Source organism: Malaclemys terrapin, chromosome 1 (genome assembly GCF_027887155.1).
Source record: "Malaclemys terrapin pileata isolate rMalTer1 chromosome 1, rMalTer1.hap1, whole genome shotgun sequence".
Taxonomy (NCBI): domain Eukaryota; kingdom Metazoa; phylum Chordata; order Testudines; family Emydidae; genus Malaclemys; species Malaclemys terrapin.
The window spans coordinates 30915553-30937010 of record NC_071505.1 but is presented as its reverse complement, the minus strand read 5'-3'; the positions used below and the strand labels follow the sequence as shown (position 1 = coordinate 30937010).

General features: G+C 41.6%; 1 protein-coding gene across 3 annotated transcripts in view; it reads right to left on the bottom strand.

The window, feature by feature from the left end:
- GRAMD4 (GRAM domain containing 4) overlaps positions 1–21223 on the bottom strand; it is a 110986-nt gene extending 89763 nt beyond the window's left edge. Inside the window, exon 1 of one of the 3 annotated variants that reach the window (XM_054019531.1) lies at positions 20997–21223. In XM_054019531.1, coding sequence (XP_053875506.1) covers positions 20997–21025 — 29 coding nt within the window. In that variant the 5' untranslated portion in view covers positions 21026–21223. The other 2 variants (XM_054019540.1, XM_054019548.1) reach the window with 2 other exon arrangements.
- Between the last annotated feature and the right edge of the window lie 235 nt (positions 21224–21458).

Below are 21458 nucleotides of genomic sequence, written 5' to 3'. Positions count from 1 at the left end.
AATACAGAGGTTAGAACCCAATACATTACAAGACCCTTGAGTACTTGAGAAAAATACCTACACTACAATAACACAAGCAATTAAGGAACAGCAATTTTTCCACTTGAAGATGAAAACACAACCTTTTCCTCAGCTTCATCAGTTGCCTTTTTTACAGATCTCTGATCCCTCTGTCTGATCACTAGTGAGACAGAGTTCCTACTGAACCCTTTGGGATTATTTTTCCCTTGTATCCATGTGATTTTTCGGTTTTATTAAGTTGCACTTAAAACAACATTTATATGGAGGTTTTAACCGTGAGGGAAAAGTCATTTTTCAAACAGTGGCTACATTCTACCTAGTATCAATATTTCACTTACAGTAGTGTTTGTTACAACCTTAAGATTTCTTTTTTAATAAACACTTTTGTATTGTAATTAGCAGTTTACGAACTTGTGACTGAAGTTCACTTTCAAACTGAATGAGTTTCTCCAATTTAGGGCATGGATACACTCAAAACTCCAAAGCGCTGCCGCGGCTTTGAAGTGCTAATGTGGTCACGCACCAGCAGTGGGAGAGAGCTCTCCCAGCGCTGCAGGTACTCCACCTCCCCGAGGGGATTAGTTTACAGCGCTGGGAGCATGGGGCACTGTTTACACTGGCGCTTTACAGCGCTGTAACTTGCTGCACTCAGGGGGGTATTTTTTCACACCCCTGAACGAGAAAGTTGCAGCGCTGTAAAGGCCAGTGTAGCCAGAGTTTTAGTTAAAATTCCTGAGAACAAAGCATTTTACACTCATTTTAGTAGTCACTAATTAACATGCCTCAGCATGACAACACCCATGCACTTACTGGAAGCTCACATACACTCTCTTTTACTCTTAAAAGTGGTTAAAGTTGTTGGTTTTGGTTTTTCTAATTACAGAAAGGTGTACTGACCACTATACAACTAAACCAATAGCTGTAGCCAGCCTATAAACGGTGGGATTTTCAAAATTGCAGGAGAGTGCCTCATAGTCCAGATTTGCTTTTTTGCTACAGCTCCACTGCCCAACAATGTGTCAGATCTCCTAATAACTCACTGTAACAATGGAGGAATTTCATGAGGATTCACTTACTACTGCAAGTGCTGCTTTGAAGAACATTTGCATGTACTAGAAGGTAGGTTATTTTTGTTTATATGCAAACTATGGTAGTGTCCAAAAGCCCATTCTGAACAGAGGGTTCTTGGTACCAGTACAAAGAATCAAAAGAGAACAGAATCATAGGAAGACACAGTCCCTGCTCCAAACATCTTAAAGTCCAACCAGATAAACATTGACTATGGTTGGGAAGGGGTAGGGACCGAACTCTATGTACAAGTGAAGGGGCTATGGCAATGCTAACCTGCCTCGCAAGGGCACACATGCTACTGTCACTGTCTTCCTTGTGCTATATTTAGGACATAGAGGATGCAAACAATTAAAGAGAAAATAGTCTAGGGAGGCTGAAGAGAATTGGGTTTTGGATCCCAACAGAAGGACAGTGTCCCTTTCAGTAAGGAAAGACATTTTAATTAATAAGTTACTGCAAGTTTTACTGTGTTTTTCCTTTTCTTCCCCCAAACAACAAAAAACAAAAACAAAATTGTTTTGTGAACATTTATACCTGCACAAATGTCTGTTAGTATTTGGAGTAGCTTTGACATGATTAGAAAGCTTGTCATCCGATCTGGAAAAGAGGGTGAACATTGAGGTGGCAAAGTTCACAGATGATACAAAATTACTCAAGATTGTTAAGCCCAGAGCTGACTGCAAAGAGTTAAAGGGATCTCACAAAACTGGGCGACTGGGAAACAAAATGGCAGAAGAAATTCAATATTGATAAATACAAAGTAATGCAAAATAGACAATATAATCCCAACTACACATACAAAATCATGGGGTCTAAATTAGTTGTTACTGCTTAAGGAAGATCTTGGAGTCATTTGGACAGTTCATTGAAACATCCCCTCAAGTGCAGCAGCAGTCAAAAAAAATAAAAATGTTAGGAACCATTAGGAAAGGAAAAGATAATAAGATAGAAAGTATCATAATGTTAGTATATAAATACATGGTGTGCCCATACCTTGAATACGGCATGCAATTCTGGGCACCCCATGACAAAAAAGGGCTTAGAAGGGCAAGAAAAATGTTTACAGGTATGGAACAGCTTCCATATGAGGAGAGACTACAAAAAAAAGGGGACTGTCCATCTTAGAAAAAAGAGATAAAGGGGAATATGATAGAGCTAGATAAAATGATGAATGATGTGGAGAAAGGAAATAAGGAAGTGTTATTTCTCCTTTCACATTACACAAGAACCAGTGGTCACTCAATGAAATTAATAAGCAGCACATTTAAAACACACATAAGGAAGTACTTCACATAAAGCAAAGTCAACCTGTGATACTCATTGCTAAGGAATGTTGTGAAGGCCAAAAACAATTAGATAAGCTCATGGAGGATAGGTCCATCAATGGCTATTAGTCAAGATGGTCAGGGACACAACCCCGTTGCTCTGGGTGTCCCTAAACCTCTCACTGCCAGAAGTTGGGACTGGATGACAGGGGATGGCTCACTTGATAATTGCCCTAGTCTGTTCATTCGCTCTGAAGCATCTGGCTCCAGACACTGTCGGAAGACAAGATACTGGGCTAGATTGACGTTGGTCTGATCCAATATGGCCATTCTTACAACACTCCTATTAAAACGCAACTAAATCACAGCCATCATATGAAAGTTTAGCCCTCAGTGCAGCTTTTTTCTTAACCAGCAAGATAAAAATTACATCTGTTTTACTTCAAGCATTCACAGTTATCCTGAAAAACAGGCATAAGAGGGAATGTAAACAGTAGAGCCACTATTAAAGCAATAAGCCACAGATAATGGTTTATGCCTTAAATGAACCTGGGTCATTGGTGTATAACAGTATGTGTGATGTAGGAGGTTTAGAGGCAAGATATTTATGCCATTGACTAAGGTAGGAGGGCTATCCTGAGTGACAGCTGCGGGGGGGAGGGGGAAGAGCAGCTAAGGAAGTCAATATTTATATAATTACAAAAGTAGCAAGTCTATGTTGAATAATTTCCTTCTCCCCCACCCTCTGCAGGCTGCTAGTTTTAACAGTAAACTCTGTGGAGCAGAAAACCGTTTTTCATGTTTGCATAGCACCAAGCAATATGGAGCCCCAAATATTGGTCAGGGCTCCTGGGCACTGCCCTATTACAACAGACATGAACAAAGATGTTCACATGGGCAAGAGGCAGAGATAGGGTACCTCCAAGGGGATGCAAATCCTAATGTAGATTTTTTAAGAAATTGCTAGATGGACAAAGTTCACCAAAAAAAATTAAAGACAGGCAACAGCCAGAAATGAATATCCCCACCCCAAGAAGGAAGCTGGATTTTCTAAAGCAATGACTCATTTCCATTGTAAAGACGTTTACCAAAAGAAAAACAGTATAGCTCAATTTTCCTGACACCAATTTGGATCTGACGCTTCTGGTTTCAGCATGGAAGGAAGAAAAGCTCTTCAGCAACAGGAATTCAACAGGTTATCGGTATCGGGGGTAGCCGTGTTAGTCTGTATCTACAAAAACAACAAGGAGTCTGGTGGCACCTTAAAGATTAACAGATTTATTTGGGCATAAGCTTTCGTGGGTAAAAACCTCACTTCTCATCCGAAGAAGTGAGGTTTTTACCCACGGAAGCTTATGCCCAGGTTATCAGTGACTCCCACAGAAAAACTGCTATTAGCAGGGGTTTCATCAATTGGAAACAGAGGGAAAAAACACTAGGTGTATTAGGGCTAGTCTACACTGGCAACGTTGAAGCACTGCTGCAACAGCACTTTAACGTGGCTTGTGTAGTCGCGGCAGAGGGGTGGCTCCCAGCGCTAGTGCACTGCCTATACTGGCGCTTTACAACACTGAAATTTGCTGCGCTCTGGGGGGTGTTTTTTCACACCCCTGAACAAGAAAGTTGCAACGCTGTAAAGTGCCAGTGTAGACAAGTCAATGACTATTGTAGCTGAGGCCTGGCCGGTAGTGAGTAATTAACACATGGAGGGAGGCCTCATTTCTTCGATGATAGAATTAGGAAGGTAAACAGGTCACTAGGCTGAAAACAAATCTATGCTAAATAAGATAAGTAAATAGGTCAGTAGACTAAAAAAACAAAGTCTGAGCCAGATAGGATAAGAGGGACAACACCCAGGGAACCATTTACTTGCTACAAACAAGATAACTATGGACAAAAATCAGTTAGGAATATAGAGAGGAGGTTGAGCATGGACAGAACATGCTGCACAGGGATTGGTTCCTGAAAAGTAACCAAGCCGATCCAAAAAAGTGTGATGTAATACAGTAAACACAATGTAATGTGTAAATGTTGATAAAGGAAGAGGTTTTCAGTGAAACTTTGAATGTGTGGCATGCCTATACCGACCCACTCCCTACGCTTGAGTCTGATCAACTCAGCGTAGCTTTGCTGTTTTCCAAATAAAGATACCTAAGTGATACAATCTGGAGTCAAACTGAGTTTTTTGGATCCCAGAGAACTGAATAAACTGTTCTCCCAGATCTGGACAAGGTGTTCTGAATAAGCTGAGTGGAAAAGGCCTCCAAGGGAATCCCAACATTAGTGGTGCCGTGACATCCATTCATCTGGAGCAGGAATGTATAGTTTATTGTACATGTAGCTTTATTGTCAAAGATCGCAATCCAGCAGTTTAGCAATGGTATTGGAAAGGTTTAAATTTGAGGTTTCCAGGCCAAGCATTTCAACAAAAGCACTGCATCTATTTATTGCATAAGCAAATATTTCAGCCACTATTAGCAGCATGTGTACTAGATTTTAAAAAAACAAAGCAAAAACTTTGTAAGTTTAACTATGTATAATATTTTAAATGTTTTGACAATAAAATTAATTCCCGATCATAAAAAGTAAAAAAAAAAAATCAAAAATAATAATGTACAGTATATAAAAAATACAATATATAAAGTAAAAAGGGGACTTAAACAACATTAAAAAAGGTTGCCCTCTTTTCTCGCCAATGTAATACGGCCATAAAAAAAGCAAATGTGATCCTAGGATGCATCATGTCAGGTATTTCCAGTATAGATAGGGAAGTATTAATGCCTCATCTAGAATATTACATGCAATTCTGGTCACCCATGTTCAAAAAAAGATTAATTCAAACTGGAACACGTGCAGAGATGAGCTAGTAGAATTATCGGGGAATGCACAGCCTACCTTAGGAGAAGAGACTAAGGCCTGGTCTACATGGAGGAGGCAGGGAGGTTGGGGGGGAAATTGATCTAAGTTACACAACTTCAGCTACCTGAATAAGGTAGCTGAAGTCGACGTACTTAGATCTACTTACCGCAGTGTCTTCACTGCGGTAAGTTGACGGCTGACGCTCCCCGTCGACTCCGCCTGTGCTTCTTGCTCCAGTGGAGTATCGGAGTAGAGGGGAGAGCGCTTGGTGGTCGCTATCTATCGATCCAGCAAGTAATGTAGACAAGCCCTAAAAGAGCTTAGCCTTCATTTTGCTAGGCTAAACAAGCCAAGAGCATATGATTGCTCTTTATAAATAAATAACTCTTCTCCCTCACTGATGTAAGATAAAGAAACAATGCGGGCAGAAGAACAAATGGGTATAAACTGGCTATGAATAAATTTAGGATGGAAATTAGAAGTTTTCTAACCATCAGAGGAGTGAAGTTCTGGAACAGCTTCCCCAACAGGAGTAGTGGGAAAACAACCTACCCAATTTTAAGATGGAGGTTGATAAATTTATGAACAATATTATATGATAGTGTTACCTGAAATAGCAGGTGGCCGGATTCCATGACCCAGGAAGTCCCTACTAGATCTATGTAAAATAGGGTGGCTGTAATCATAAAACTCTGCGCTGTGATCCTTTCAGGTCTCAGAAGCAAAGTGGGGCTGTGCTAAGTCACCTATATCTTGGAGGTGATGTTGGTGATTAGATAATGGCGCTTTTATCTCCAAGTCACTAATAAATCAGCACCCCAACACGGTGTTAAGGAACACTGTGCTCCTGAATCTCACTTGGGATGAGACACCAAGGTCCTGACAACCTGTAATTACGAAAGAAACTACAGAAGTCTGTAATTTTCCTAAGAGGCAACTCATTCAGCCTATCTGTAATTTGTTGGATATGATATTCTTCATTTCCTGACCCAAACTGTTGAGTAGCACTGCTGTCAAGCTGCTATGTTTCACTCCAGAGGTGGTTGTATGAAGCAATCCCACATGTCCCTCAAGGGGGACAGGCATTGCAAATTAATGTATAAAAAGTACTCTGAAGTCCTTGAATGAACGGTACTGTAGAAATGCAGAGTTATAAATTACGGTTAAGAAGACTGGCATAAAGACTAAAAACAGTTTTTAAATACAGCTGTACGAGTCACATTAAGCAAGGAGGCAGTTAAACAAATTCCATTAATGCTTATCGCTCCCAATGGTAGGGTCCTAATTATACATTCAGTCAGAGTTGGTATATGGCTTGACTCTATAATAAAAATAGGCTCCAGACCAATCAGACCTTGGATTTGAAGATCAGTATCCAAAACCACCCTAACAGAATTAGCAGTAGGACATACAAAGCTGTAGTCACCTAACTGTCCCTGTAGCAGCAACAGTGGTATGGGGCAGAGGGCCTCCCTCCAGAAGACAAGGGCTGGAGATAGAGGAAGGAAGCTCTTTCACCCACCACATCGTCTTCTAGGAGGAAAACAGACTCTAGCATTTGTTTCTGCCACATAAACAGAAGTTCTAATCTAGATACTTCAAGCTTCAAATGATCTTTGGCTTAGCTGAAGACTTGTATACACAGGTTGTGTATCCCTCATTGTAAACTCAAATGCCAACTTTCAGCCTTCAAAACCTGGTTTTGCTTTTATTTTGTTTTTTAAATAATAAATTCAAAATATAAGTAAAAATAACCTCATACCTGAAAGGGATATTGAGAGAATGATTTTTACAGGCACTGTATAAATGGCAAGTAATAATATGAGGTCCTAACACAAGTCTGACACAGTCATATATTACAGGGCTGATAAGAATCTTAGCAGCTGGAAACTACCGGCACTTAGTCACTAATTGTATGCATAAGACTAGCATGGAGTGCATGGCTGTGTTCTCTAAGATAAATATTGCCCTTTCTCTCATGTTGTGCAACTATTTTTTGTATATATGTATTATGCATAGGGTGACCAGATGTCCCATTTTTAAAGGGACAGTCCCGTATTTATTTGTTTGTTTTTTTTAGCCTTTTCTTATATAGGTGCCTATTACCCCCCCACCCCATCCCGTTTTTTCCACAGTTGCTATTTGGTCACCCTAATTATGCACACCATATGCATATGAAGATGCAGAACAAACAGAAGTGATGTAAGTGTCAAACAAGTCTGCCCTTCCCTTGAAGACTTTATCTAACTTTGTTCACATACATTTCTGATCTACTTTTCTGCTCTTTCACATACATAGATCTTCATACCTTACTGCTCGCTCACCAAAAAAAAAAAAAAAAATAAGAAGCCACTTTCATAACTTATTTACTACCACCTCTATATAAGAACTTCCAAGCCCCTACGACCTCTGCCAAAAGCCACCTTAAAACCAACTTTCAGGAATCCTTCCTCTTTTCTTTTCACTAATAATTTCACCTCAATCGCCTTTATCTGAATTGCTGTGGTGTTTGTTTTTCTTGTATTCCCCATCCCCACTCCCACCCTCAGTTTAAGCTCTTCAGGGCAAGGAACTTCTCTAAATCTTTAAAGTACACCTTGCAACATCCAGCAATTTTTAATAATAAAAGTTAATACTTTGGCAGATTTGGATAAAATCAGGTTTGTTTTTTGGATTTTTAGTATTTTGATGGCAAACCCTAATATACTGAAAAGGCTTCTCATTTCTGACACAGTTAGCAAGTAGCCTGCTTATATCCAACACTGAAATGCTTTTTTCACATGCTGTAGCTATATTCTCTCACATGACTGGAAAAATCCACCTGTCAGAGGAGAGTGGAAAGCTTCTCCAGGGCATTACCCATAAATGTCTATATATTTTAGTTTTCATTTTTTTAAATTGAGTTTCTAGCTCTTATCATAGTAGAGAACATCCTAAACATGAAGCAAATGTTATAAACCACTGCTGTTCTCAAGTCTGCCCACAACTCCAGCACATCCTTTATGGATCATAGCACTGCTACAGAGAGGCAGAAGAAAGTTTACATGACTGTCAGGTTCACTGCTGCTGCTTGTGGGTATCAGTGAAACTTTCCATCATGACAATTTCATGGTGCTGGCCAGGAAAAACCAGGAACAGAAGCAGAGTCTGGAGTTATTCATGAAAGAGATCATACAAAAAAAGCTAGATGTGAGAGTAGAATAACAGAGGAGGAGGAATAGAGATTGAGGATAGTTGTGAGGATAAGGTGATGCTTCACCATTCAATCCCTCACCCATAAAAATTCTTAGCAACAGCCCTATAAAGAAAAAACTTAGGGAAACAAGTGTTTAATGAGACTTGGGTGGAAAGAGAGGAAAGAGAAGGGAACAAAGTTCTACCAGTAGTGAAGCTGCATTTGCACTACAAGGATTTAGCACTCTTTATACCAATGCCAATATTACTAGCTCATCTGTCTGTATAAATAATATTGTGAAGGCTCCGCTACAGTCCACAGACATAAAAAGCAGAGAGTGAGGGGAACCGCACTTGAACTTCACTCTATTTATCTCAATTTTGAAGCCCAGTGTTGACCTCATTACTGTCTTTAGCCATGTCATTACAGACTTCAATAGCCCAAGGAAACAGCTATTATAGATTATTTAGTCTAGGGGCACTTCAGTTCACTTGTTCCACTGATCAAATTAATACAACTCACTATTTCTCCACCAAGTAACATGACAATTACATCCATTACTGTGCTTATCCAGTGAAGCTAGACATAGCATCTCTCTCACCATACCGTCAAAAACTGTACTAAGATACACTTGTGAAGAATTTAACAAAACAAGATGGAGTTAAAATAAAAGTAGTGAAGAATTTAACAAAACAAGATGGAGTTAAAATAAAAACTAAGCACCTCTACAAAATAAGGGTTAAGTTACCAGAGAGAGAGGTGGACTTACATTACAGCTATATCTAACAAATATCACTTATATCTGCATTCGGCTTAGGAAGGCCTACACTGAATTTAATCAACATTAAAATCAGTGATTTAAATCAGCAAGCAGAAACCTTGATTTAAATAATTGATTTTAAAACTACTTTTGCATTTATACTTTAGACATTTTCCTAAAGAAAGGATTATCCTCATTGATAGGCAACCACTAAAACAGTTGATTTGCTACTAAACATATCTTTAAATTAAACTTGACACTTTTTGCTAACCAGGAGGCTATATTATACAAGAACATAAGAACGGCCATACTGAGTCAGACCAAAGGTCCATCTAGCCCAGTATCCTGTCTTCCGGCAGTGGCCAATGCCAAGTTGCATCAGAGGGAATGAACAGAACAGGTAATCCTTAAGTGATCCATCCCCTGTTGCTCATTCCCAGATTCTGGAAAATGGAGGCTAGGTACAACATCCCTGCCCATCCTGACTAAGAGCCATTGATGGACCTATCTAGTTCTTTTTGGAATCCTGTTATAGTCTTGGCCTTCACAACATCCTCTGGCAAGGAGTTCCACAGGTTGACTGTGCATTGTGTGAAGAAATACTTGCTTTCATTTGTTTTAAACCTCCTGCCTATTAATTTACTTTGAGAACTGCAAAACTAAGCATCTCTGATGGTATCTTCTAGACTGAGCACTGAGTCCCACTGGGTAGATAGAAAGATTAACCTAAATAATCTATACAGAAGCCCCTGGAATCCCATAAAATTGGGTCCCTAATCCATGGACTATTGGAATTCATTTAAAAAACTTTAAACATTACATGAATATATTGTCTCATACTATAGAATTAAAATTTATAATCCCTATTCCACGATGAGATATCTTTGAGCTATAATGTATCTTAATTAAAAGTATCTTTAGATAGGTTTTTTTTTCCTCAAAAAGCATTTTATCAAAAACAGATTTAAATATTTATTTTTTTTAATCATTGATTTTTATACACCCTGGTCACTGGGCAACAAAATGGCACATGAGATTCAATGTTGATAAATGCAAAGCAATGCACATTAGAAAACATCCCAACTATGTATATAAAATGATGGGGTCTAAATTAGCTGTTACCAGTCAAGAAAGATTTTGGAATCATTATGGATAGTTTTCTGAAAACATCCACTCAGTTTGCAGCCGCAGTCAAAAAGCTAATAGACTATTGGGAATCATTAAGAAAGTGATAGATAATATGACAGAAAATATCATATTGCCTCTATATAAATCCATGGTAAGCCCACATCTTGAATACTGTGTGCAGATGTGGTCACCCCATCTCAAAAAAAAAAAAAAAAAAATTAGAATTGGTAAAGGTTCAGAAAAGGGCAACAACAATTATTAGGAGTATGGAACAGCTGCCATATAAGGAGAGATTAATAAGACTTTTCAGCTTGGAAAAGAGACGACCAAGGGGGGATATGATAGAGGTCTATAAAATCATGACTGGTATGGAGAAAGTAAATAAAGAAGTGTTGTTTGCTCCTTCTCTGCCGGTGTAGAAAGATTATTTTCTTCCTTTGGACTAATTCATTCCAAATTGAGATATCGTTTGGGACCTGAAAAAGCCAGAAAACTTGTTTTTCTTTTCCAAATTATGAACAGGAAAATAAAGGTGAAGACAACTGAGTTAGCTGCAGAAGCCAATATTTTAAGTTTCTCATGTTGACCTGGCTGACATAGTCAATTTAATTTTTTTTTAATATTTCATTTAACTATTTTACTTAAAAAACAATTTTAACAAAAACAAACCTGATTTTAAAAAACTTGAAATATGCTTGTTTTGTTAAAATATTATGTTTGCTGTTGAAGAAAAAATCCAGAATACATAACGTCGTTGTTTTAGTTAAATAAAACTATTTAAATGTCTGTCCTTAACATGGCTTGTGTAGTCACAAAACTACCTCCATGAGGGGAATAGCTACCAGCACTGATGCACTGTCTACACTGGCACTTTACAGCGCTGTAACTTGCAGCACTCAGGCGGGTGTTTTTTCACACCCCTGAGCGAGAAAGTCGCAGCACTGCCAGTGTAGACAAGCCCTTAATGAATTCTTTGCATCGGCCTTCACAGATGAGGATGCGATGGCGAGTCCCAAACCTGAGCCTTTTTTTTTTAGGTGACAAATCTGAGGAACTGTCCCAGATTGAGGTGTCATTAGAGAAGGTTTTGGAACAAATGGATAAATTAAACTGTAAATTTTATACCAGGACCAGATGGTATTCACCCAAGAGTTTTGAAGGAACTCAAATATGAAATTGCAGAACTACTAACTGTAATCTGTAACCTGTCATTTAAATCAGCTTCTGTACCAAATGACTGGACGACAGCTAATGTGATGCCAATTTTTAAAAAGGGCTCCAGAGGTGATCACGGCAATTACAGGCCAGTACGCCAGACTTCAGTTTCAACAAGTTTGCCTAGTACTATTATAAAGAACAGAAAATGTGGAAATGGCAGAGGTGCTTAATGACTTATTTGTTTCGGTTTTCACGAAAAAGGTTGGTGGAGTTTGGACGTCTAACATAGTGAATGCCAGTGAAAATGAGGTAGGATCAGAGTCTAAAAGGAAAACAACAAGTCAAATCACCAGGGCCTGATGAAATGCATCCTAAAATACTCAAGGAGCTGACTGAGAAGATATTTGAGTCATTAGCAATTATCTTTGAAAAGTCATGGAAGACAGAAGACTGGAAAAGGGCAAATATAGTGCCCATCTATAAAAATAGAAATAAGGACAACCTGGGGAATTACAAACCAGTCAGCTTAACTTCTGTACCCAGAAAGATAATGGAGCAAATAATTAAGCAATCAATTTGCAAACACCTAGAAGATAATAAGGTGATAACAGTCAGCAACAACAGAACAAATTGTGTCAAACCAACCTGATAGCTTACTTTGACAGTGTAACAAGCCTGGGGGGGGGGGGGGGGGGGGGGGGGGGGGAGAAAGCAGTACATGTGGTATATCTTGACTTTAGTAAAGCTTTTGATACTGTCTCATATGACCTTCTCAAACAAACTAGGGAAATACAACCTAGATGGAGCTAAGATAAGGTGGGTGCATAACTGGTTGGAAAATCGTTCCCAGAGACCGTATATACTCATTCATTAGCCCCTTCATTTATAAGCCAACCTCTCCAAGATGGATAGGTAAAAATAGCAAAAACTGTATAAGCCGACCCTATATTTCAGGGATTGGCAAACTTTGGCTCCTGGCCCGTTAGAGTAAGCTGCTAGCGGGCCTGGACATTTTGTTTACCTGGAGGATTCACAGGCACAGAGCCCCTCAGCTCCCAGTGGTCGCCACTTCCCACAGCTCCGTTGGCTGGGAACAGCCAACCGCGGCCACAGGGAGCTGAGGGGCTCCATACCTGCAAACACTCCATGTAAACAAAACAACAATGTTTTAGATATTCAGTGCAATGATTCCATAGAGTTTAAAATCATCAAATTTTGGTGTAGACCCATTTATAAGCCGATCCCCGCTCTTTGATGCATCACTTTTTTACCAAAAATATTCGGCTTATGAACGAGTATATACAGTAGTTATCAGTGGTTTACAATCATGCTGGAAGGGCATAATGAGTGGGGTCCTGCAGGGATCGGTTCTGGGTCCAGTTCTGTTCAATATCTTCATCAAGGATTTAGATAATGGCATAGAGAATACATTGGGAGGGGCTGCAAGTGCTTTGGAGGACAGGATTAAAATTCAAAATGATCTGGACAAACTGGAGAAATGGTCTGAAGTAAATAGGATGAAATTCAATAAGGACAAATGCAAAGTACTCCACTTAGGAAGGAACAATCAGTTGCACACATACAAAAAGGGAAATGACTGCCTAGGAAGGAGGACTGCGGAAAGAGATCGGGGGGGGGGGGGGAGACACGACAAACTAAATGTGAGTCAACAGTGTAAGGCTGTTGCAAAAAAAGCAAACATCATTCTGGGATGTACTATCAGGAGTATTGTGAGCAAGACATGAGAAGTAATTCTTCTGCTCTACTCCAAGCTGATTAGGCCTCAACTGGAGTATTGTGTCCAGTTCTGGGCACCACATTTCAGGAAAGATGTGGACAAATTGGAGAAAGTCCAGAAAAGAGCAACAAAAATGACTAAAGGTCTAGAAAACATGACCTATGAGGGAAGATTGAAAAAAAATTGGGTTTGTTTAGTCTGGAGAAGAGAAGACTGAGAAGGGACATGATAACATTTTTCAAGTACATAAAAGGTTGTTACAAGGAGAAGGGAGAAAAATTGTTTTTCTTAACCTCTGAGGATAGGACAAGAAGCAATGGGCTTAAATTGCAGCAAGGGAGGTATAGGTTAGAAAGTTTTTCCTAATGTCCAACTGTCAGAGTAGTTAAGCACTAGAATAGATTGCCTAGGGAGTTTGAGGAATCTTCATCATTGGGGATTTTTAAGAGCAGATTGGACAAACCTGTCAGGGATGGTCTAGATAATACTTAGTCCTGTCTTGAGTGCAGGGAATGAACTAGATGACCTCTCCAGGTCCTGTCCAGTTCTATGATTCTATAATTCAGTGGTAACATCAGGGATCTAACACCTCTTGTCAGTTAACATTAGGGGAGTAAAGTGAAAGTAACTTCCAACAACACAATCATAACTAGAGCTGAACAAGAAGCCATCTTTCCATCCCAGGAAAATTTTAGATTTTGAATTATTTCCCCCAATCCACATAAAAGTTAATCTCAAAAATTTCTACCAACCAAAAATAAAATATAATTAGTTCAGGTCAAAGTGTTCTGTTTTGATTTTGGTGGGTTATTTTAATATATACATTAAATTTCAAAACGCATAATCATTTTGAACCAAAAACACAGAACTTTGTTTCAAAAATGTCAAAATGGAACATTTTGCCAATTCTGAAGCTTTTAAAAAAAATCTGAAATGTGAAATTCATCAAAACCAACACTTTTTTGCAATAAGTTTTGATTTTGATGAATTGGCATTTTTAATGAAAAAACATTTTGTTGAAGGATTTCCAATGAGCTCTAGTCAGAATGCAATCTTAGAGACTGTTTACAGAATATGGGCTGGTACTGGAAGTGAGTGAAATAGTCGTTTACAATGGAAGGAAAAGAAGATAGTGGCACAGAACACAGTCATGAAAGCTTTGGAACAGCCATTTGAACCTGTTAACTTTCAGACATTCTCCAAGCCCATATGGGAGACCTGCAAGCTTTCTGCATGCAGAATCAGGTCCTTATGCTGTAGCTACTGCTTTAGGAAGGTTCAGTTACTGTTGGCATCATTGCTAGGCTTGATAAACGTGGGGGATCCTGACCAGCAAACTAGCTTTAAAGAAAATTTCAGCAAGTCATGAGTGACCTTGGCAAGTCGTCCAACATTCCTAAATGGTGTTCCAAATTCATAAACACAAAACAGCAGCAGAGAAAAGTCTTGGAAGCTATGATTTATATCTGCTTGAACAGAGTAATTTCACTGAAAAAGCGATTTAGTTATTGGAACTGTTTGCAGTGTTGTTGTAGCATGTTGTTCCCAGGATATTAAAGAGAAAAGGCAGATGAGGTAATATCTTTTATTGGACCAACTGCTGTTGGTGAAAGAAACAAGCTTTTGAGCTTTCAGAGTGTCACAGCTAAATGCAAGGTGGAACGGATTCTTTAGCTTAAGTAGTTAACACATATGACTACTGCCCCAATAACAACTATATAGGTGAAACCAGACAATCACTACATTCTCAAATGAACTCAGACAGTAAAATAATAAAAGACAAAAACACCACTGCTGTATGCAGTGTTGTTACAGCTGTGTTGGTCCCAGGATGTTAGAGAGACAAGGTGGGAGAGGTAATGGATATTACTTCACCCACCTTGTCACTCTAAAAACACCATATCACCTCTGGGTGAACACTTTTTACAAAATGATCAATCCATATCTGACCTCTCAGTCCTCATCCTCAAAGGAAAGCTACACAACATCTTCAAAAGATGAGCCTGGGAGGTTATATTCATAACTTTGTTAAACACTAAAAATCAGTGTCTTAATAAAAAGACTGGATTTGTAGTTTATTACAACAATCTGTAACCGACTAAATTGGTGTTAGCTGGCCACTTCACCTTGAATGGTCTCGTATAATATATGTTACCTATTAATGCTAAACAATCTGTTCTACCTTGCATTTAGCGGTGACACTCTGGCCTTGCCTACACTACAGAGTTTTTTTCAACGCAAGTTACACCGACATACAGCCACCGCTGTAATTAAACTGCTGTTGCATGCCCAGACTATGCTCCTTCTGTCAGTGAAGCCCATCCACAATAGCAGCTCTTCCATCAACACAGAGCAGTGCACTGTGGGTAGCTATCCCACTGTGCAATTGACTGCAGGGTGCTTTGGGAAGGGTTTGCAATGCCTCACAGGGGCAGTTTGTGTGCTGAGCCCGACACTGTTTGTTTGCACCATGCTCTGAACCTTGTAATTACTGCTGTGTGTGGCCGAGAAGTAAGACATTTTAAATCACTTTTTAAAGTAGCACTTGGTAATCTGACCAAACTGACATTGCTGAGCACCAACACAAGAAGCCCAAAGAAGTGTGTACGTGTGTGGAGGCAAATGTGTGTGACGGGGGTGTGTGAGAGAGAGAGAGTGTGTGTGTGTGCGTGTGTTGAGGGAGTGAGAGAGACTGGGGGGAGAGGGGGAAGTGTGTATGTGAGAGAGTGTGTTGGGGAACTGTGTGTCAGCACTCAGTCTCTAAGTTCAGACAGCTGCCAGAAGCAACCAATCCTGAGGCAGAAGCTGGTACTCAGACAACTGGTCTCCCCCATTCCCCACCCCAGCTCAGCAGAGACCAGTACACCAGCAGGTGGTGGGGGACACCCCGACATCAGCCCCTGCCTCTCTCTCCAGCTCTGCACAGCACAGCAGTCTCTCCTCTGCCCCCCACAGCAGCAGCAGCCGCCTGCCCTGCCTGCCTGCCGCTGAGGTCCTAGTGGCAGGGAGAGCAGAATTACTTGTTAATGTTTTGATTCTGTGATTCCCTCCAAGCTCGCTCTCAGCCTCCTCTCCCCACAGACCAAGGCGATCCACCCCCTCCCCTGTAGTCCAGGCAGCATGCTCAGCTGGGTGGTAGCTATGTAAGCTCTCAATGCTGAGCAGTTTCAAAACTTTCTGGGGCTTTGAAAGCGGAGGGGCGCATGACAGTGTAGCTGGATGCAAGGCAGCGGATTCAAAAGAGTGAGCAGAGCGGTCATGGTGGGCCTCGTGGGATACTCCTGGGGAGCAGTTACAGCGATGTAACAAACGCAGCATCTACAGTGATGCTTTGTCAATCTAACTTTGCCCCAAAAAGCTCTATGTCTCTCATCAAGGTGGTTTTATTTTGTCGGCGGGAGGAGCATTATAGCGTGCACACATCCACTGTTTTATCAACAAAAGCTGCCTTTTGCTGACAAAACTGGGTAGTGTAGACAAGTACCTTTCCCAGATCTGAAGGGCTCTGTTTAGTTCAAAAGCTTTTCTCTTTCACCAACAGAAGTTATTCCAATAAGAGATTATTGGAACTGCACAGTCATGTAATATGGATCCTTTCATCTCAATCACCAAGTGTAATTCAGTGTAGTTTGATAGTGACCTAAAGTCATTACAAACGGATGGCTTTTTGGTAGCCTACATGAAATGCAGTGCGAGTCTGAGTCCATTTCCTGGTTGATAGTTCACCACCAGAAGTGGAATCACAGGTTTTGCAGTCCCAGCAGAGGAAGCCAGCTGAATAGGTTTGGAGACTGAACAACTCACCTTCTAAAAGTGGCTCCTCCTAGCCAAGTTTGAAGCCACTAGGCCTGGCACCTCAAAGAAATGTATGTATTCTGTGCACGAAGTTCAGTCTCCAGAGGTCAAGTAGACCAGAACTTTTCAAGGCAGTATATTCATTTAAAAATTAAAAAAAAAAAAAAAAAGGGGGGGGGGAAGAGATGGAGATTAAAAAATATTTATATGTATGTAAACACAAACTTACTTGGAGAAGAGTTCTGTGTATGCTCAAAAGCTTGTCACGTTCACCAACAAGAGTTGGTCCAAAAGAAGATATTACCTCACCCACCTTGTCTCCACATCCTAGGACCCACACCGCTACAACAACACTGCCAGCATTCTTGAAATAATACGGGAACTGCCTAAGATAAGAATGTCTGAAATGTTTGCAGTATTCGTCATACGCTAAGCTATGAAGTAATTGCTTCAAGGTCATCCTGTGAGATTTGTATATTGAAAAATGTGCTACAAGTTATTTTATGCACACTTTAGTCTCTGCCTTAGTATGTTTGAATACCTTGTGTTAAATATCAATGTTCTGCTTGAAATGACAGAGACCATTTTATACCTAATAAAGGGCTAGCTTAACCTTTCCCGTGGGGAAAAAAAGCAAGTGAAGCAGGACAGAGAAGCTGGAAAACTGAAGCTGGACTCAGTGCCTAGGACCTCCTACCATCACCTAGCGGAGGTTTGAGAAGAGATCACAGGGAAAGAAAGAAAAAGGCACGGCCTACTAATCCTACAATCTAACAAAGTAACCTCCAGGCATCTCTTCCTGCTGCTCCTCCAATTACCTCTACCCTGACAGCACAATTCCAGTAGGAATCTGCTGTCTTCACCTGATTCCCCCATAACAATCCAAAAACCTTGCAGGCGGGCAGGGGAGGGGGAGGAGCACAAAGGGGAATGGGACTCCACAGAAACTGGTTGCTGTGCTACCTGAGGCAACTAGCTCTATAGGATATATCTGTAGAGCCAGATAGGAACAACGCTGCAGGAGACCCCTTCCACTCCATCCCCAAAAGCCCCATCAGTCACTATGGGGTCTGATCACTGATGTACCTACAGGAGCCAGGGTGAAAGAAAAACAAAAGCTGTTTTCCACTTAAACAAATGTGTTTGGATTTAAGGATATTTTTGCCAACTTTACAACCAATGGCCAGAATCCTGAAAGGAACTAGGTTCATAGGGTCTGACAGCATGGCGCAGGGCCTAATGTGCCACTGTGTTAGGGCATGAGAACCTGAAAGTGAACTAGATTTTCTAGTTCATCTTCCCTATCCACATTAAATGTATTGCACACACTTCCCTCCCTCCTCCATAAACAGGCAGCATAAGGAAGTGCTGAAATGTAAATCAGATTTTTAGTTAGTTTGCATAATTGCTTGTGTTACTAACAACATAGTTCTAAAACACTCAATCTCATAAGTTTAAAACTGCTTTAAGCTTTAAAAAGATTTCCATAGAAGTGTGTTTCTGGGAGCCAATGCACTTTCACAAGGATATCACTTTCCTGCGTTTTTAGTAACTGCAGACAGACACATGGAGGTGCTCAAGAGAGTCTGGTTTGCTGTACAGACCTCTACCATTTTAAAGAGAGGAGTTAAATACTTGTTTAACATCCATAGATAAAAGCTCTAAGGCAGAGTCTGCAGAAGCTCTAGAGTATCTGATATTCTAAAGTACTGTAACTAGATTCTTTAGTTTAGTAAACATGCTCATCTCCACCACCCCCCACCCAGATATGAAAGCTAAGGTCTAATGCAATCAATCTTTCCCATCCATCCCCCTCACCACACACATGCTTAAAACTCAAGTTTACTCAATCTAAAATGGATTAGTATAGAAGCGTTTACAGCTTCAGTAATTCAATTGACTCTTGATAACACTTCGCAAAATTTTTTAGAGAAATCACTTACTCCTTACCTACAAAAGGACTCAGCAAAGGCTGGAGAGAGGAATCTACCAAAATATTCATGGGCTTATCCACCAGAAGACCATTTCTTCAATAAGCTTACTGGCACACAGTTTAGCCTGTATAACACCAGACGTTTGTCTATCAATGGAACTAGAGATGAGCCTGTAGCCTTCAATCCATCCCCCTCCCTTTACGGTCTCTTTGAAAGAGGAAAACCCTAGACAATTATTTGCTGCGATCATTCCTTCATTCTTCCTCTGCCTCCTGCTCCACATTGTCAGTAATTTGTGGATAGGCCTTATTGCTAAGATCAATGCATTTCAGATAATACATTGCTGATATTGCATTTAAGCATGCTTATTCAAACTAAAGACAGACATTCAATCCCTACCTAATGAAGTAACTAGACAATGCCTTGCAGTAGGTCTTACTCCATTAGGTGTTTATTTTCAAATGAAAATTTAGTCAGTTTGTATGAGACCTGATTAGGTTCTTTATACGAGACACTGGTGATATATGCAGGGCAGTAGTGTGCAGGTCACTCCTGTCCTTCACTTCTGCTTCAGGAGAGACTCTACCAGCCATCCCAAAGAATGCATTACAGTGCGAAGGACCAGCTTCCACTTGCATATCAGAGAAAAGTCTCAGGATCAGAAAAAGGGGTAGGTCTGCCAGGGTCACTTTACCATCAACCCCAATCCTCACTACAAAAGTGAATGCATCTTGCAGGGGAGGTTCCTAGTGTAAGAGTATCCCTATGTGCTTAAGGAGCATCTGAAGTATCTTCATCTCCCCCAGCATCTGATCTTTATGGAGATTATTAGTGTCCTGCATAGTGTACTTACACAACACTATTAAGTCTTACTTCATAGCTATTGAAATATCAAGGGAAACAAAAATAAACTAGTTCATTAGATTTTTCCGTTTTTGTAAACCTTGATTTACCTAACTCCTTGAAAGGAATTTAAAGCCAAATACACTCCAACATGAGAAGGGCCAGGAATAATTTTCATAACAACTTGCATTGGGAAGAGCGGGACGAACCTCCAAAGCAATATGAAAAACAAGCATAAAAAAGAAGCATCTGAAGAAGTGAGGTTCTGACCCACGAAAGCTTATGCTCCCAGTACTTCTGTTAGTCTCAAAGGTGCCACAGGACCCTCTGAAGCATAAAAAAAGGCAACAACCAGGCCCAAAAGGTAGATTGAGAGAATCACTATTTTACACAGTGAGAAACATAAGCCCAGAGAGCATAGTTGCCAGAGGTCACAGAGCAAGCAAGTGAAACAAAAACAAGCCCCAAGGCTCCCATTTCTAACCACACTGCAAATAAACTGACCAGACACCTTCCTGCTCTCACCTGAGACGGGCAACAACATACATACTTACACAGTGCTGCTTTCACCAGCAAATACACAAAAAGGGTTCTGCTTCCATGGGGTAAGACACAACACACCCACCAATACTCAGGATGCTGATGTCACACCTAACAGTGAAACACAACAATCCCCCTCCACATAACCCCCAGTAGCGAACAACCTACCCCCCCATACATAGCCCCAATAGTGAAACATACACGAATACACAATTGCATGCAAATTGTGAAGCACAACATAGCCGCTCCCTCCCCCACTCACATCCAAGAGGACACAACAACCCTACACAATATACTTAACCCTTCACAGCCTGAAAGCACTACACAAATGACATGGGCATCTGCACAGGGCGCTGCTCCCACAGGCCAAAGCAAGGCGGGTCACACAGAAAGGAGCCAGCCCCTTCCACAAGGTCTCTCTGGGGCTGGGAAGCTGCTCCTCACCCCGCCATATGCCAGACAAAGGGCTGCAGAGAGGCAATGGCCCCACGGATGGGAAGGCAGCAGCTCTCTGCCCCTCGGACTGGATTTTGGGGGCGGAGAGTGGGTGTCTCCTTATGCCCAGGAGGGAGCAGGGAACTCGCAGCACTGGCGAGGAAGGGGCAGCCCCCTGGATCTGGCGAAAAGGGGGCGTTTCCCTCAAGGGGAGGAAAAAGGGTCTCCCACAGGCCGGTCTCCGCCATCCCTCTCCCGGGCGCTGCGGACTCACCCTGCCCGGCACTCGGTGCACACTCTCATTCACGCGGGCGGGCGGGCGGCGCGGCTCTGTCCGGCTCCCCGCCGAGCCCAGGGGTCACCCGACGCGGAGGGATCCCGCCGCTGCTGCTGCTGCTGGGCCGGGCGGGCCACTCAGCCCCACACCCAGCCGCTGGCGGGGAGACGCGCTGCCCGTCGTCTGTTCCCTGCCTCCGCCGGGCCCGCGCCGCCGCCGCCAGCCCTGCCCCGCGCCCTGCGCAGCCGCGCCCCGCCCTCTCGCGTCAGCGCTGCGAGGGGCGGTGCTGCGGGGGCACCGCCGGGGAGCCCCCCCGGCCCGCTCGCTCACGCTACACCGGGGGGCGGCAGGTGTGGGCGCAGCCGCCCGGCGGGGTCTCAGGGGGGCTGGGGGGCCAGGCAGCGTTTAGCCCTTTAGGGCTGTTGAGAGAAACCGGTCACCCTCCCCCCTTCCCCGGTG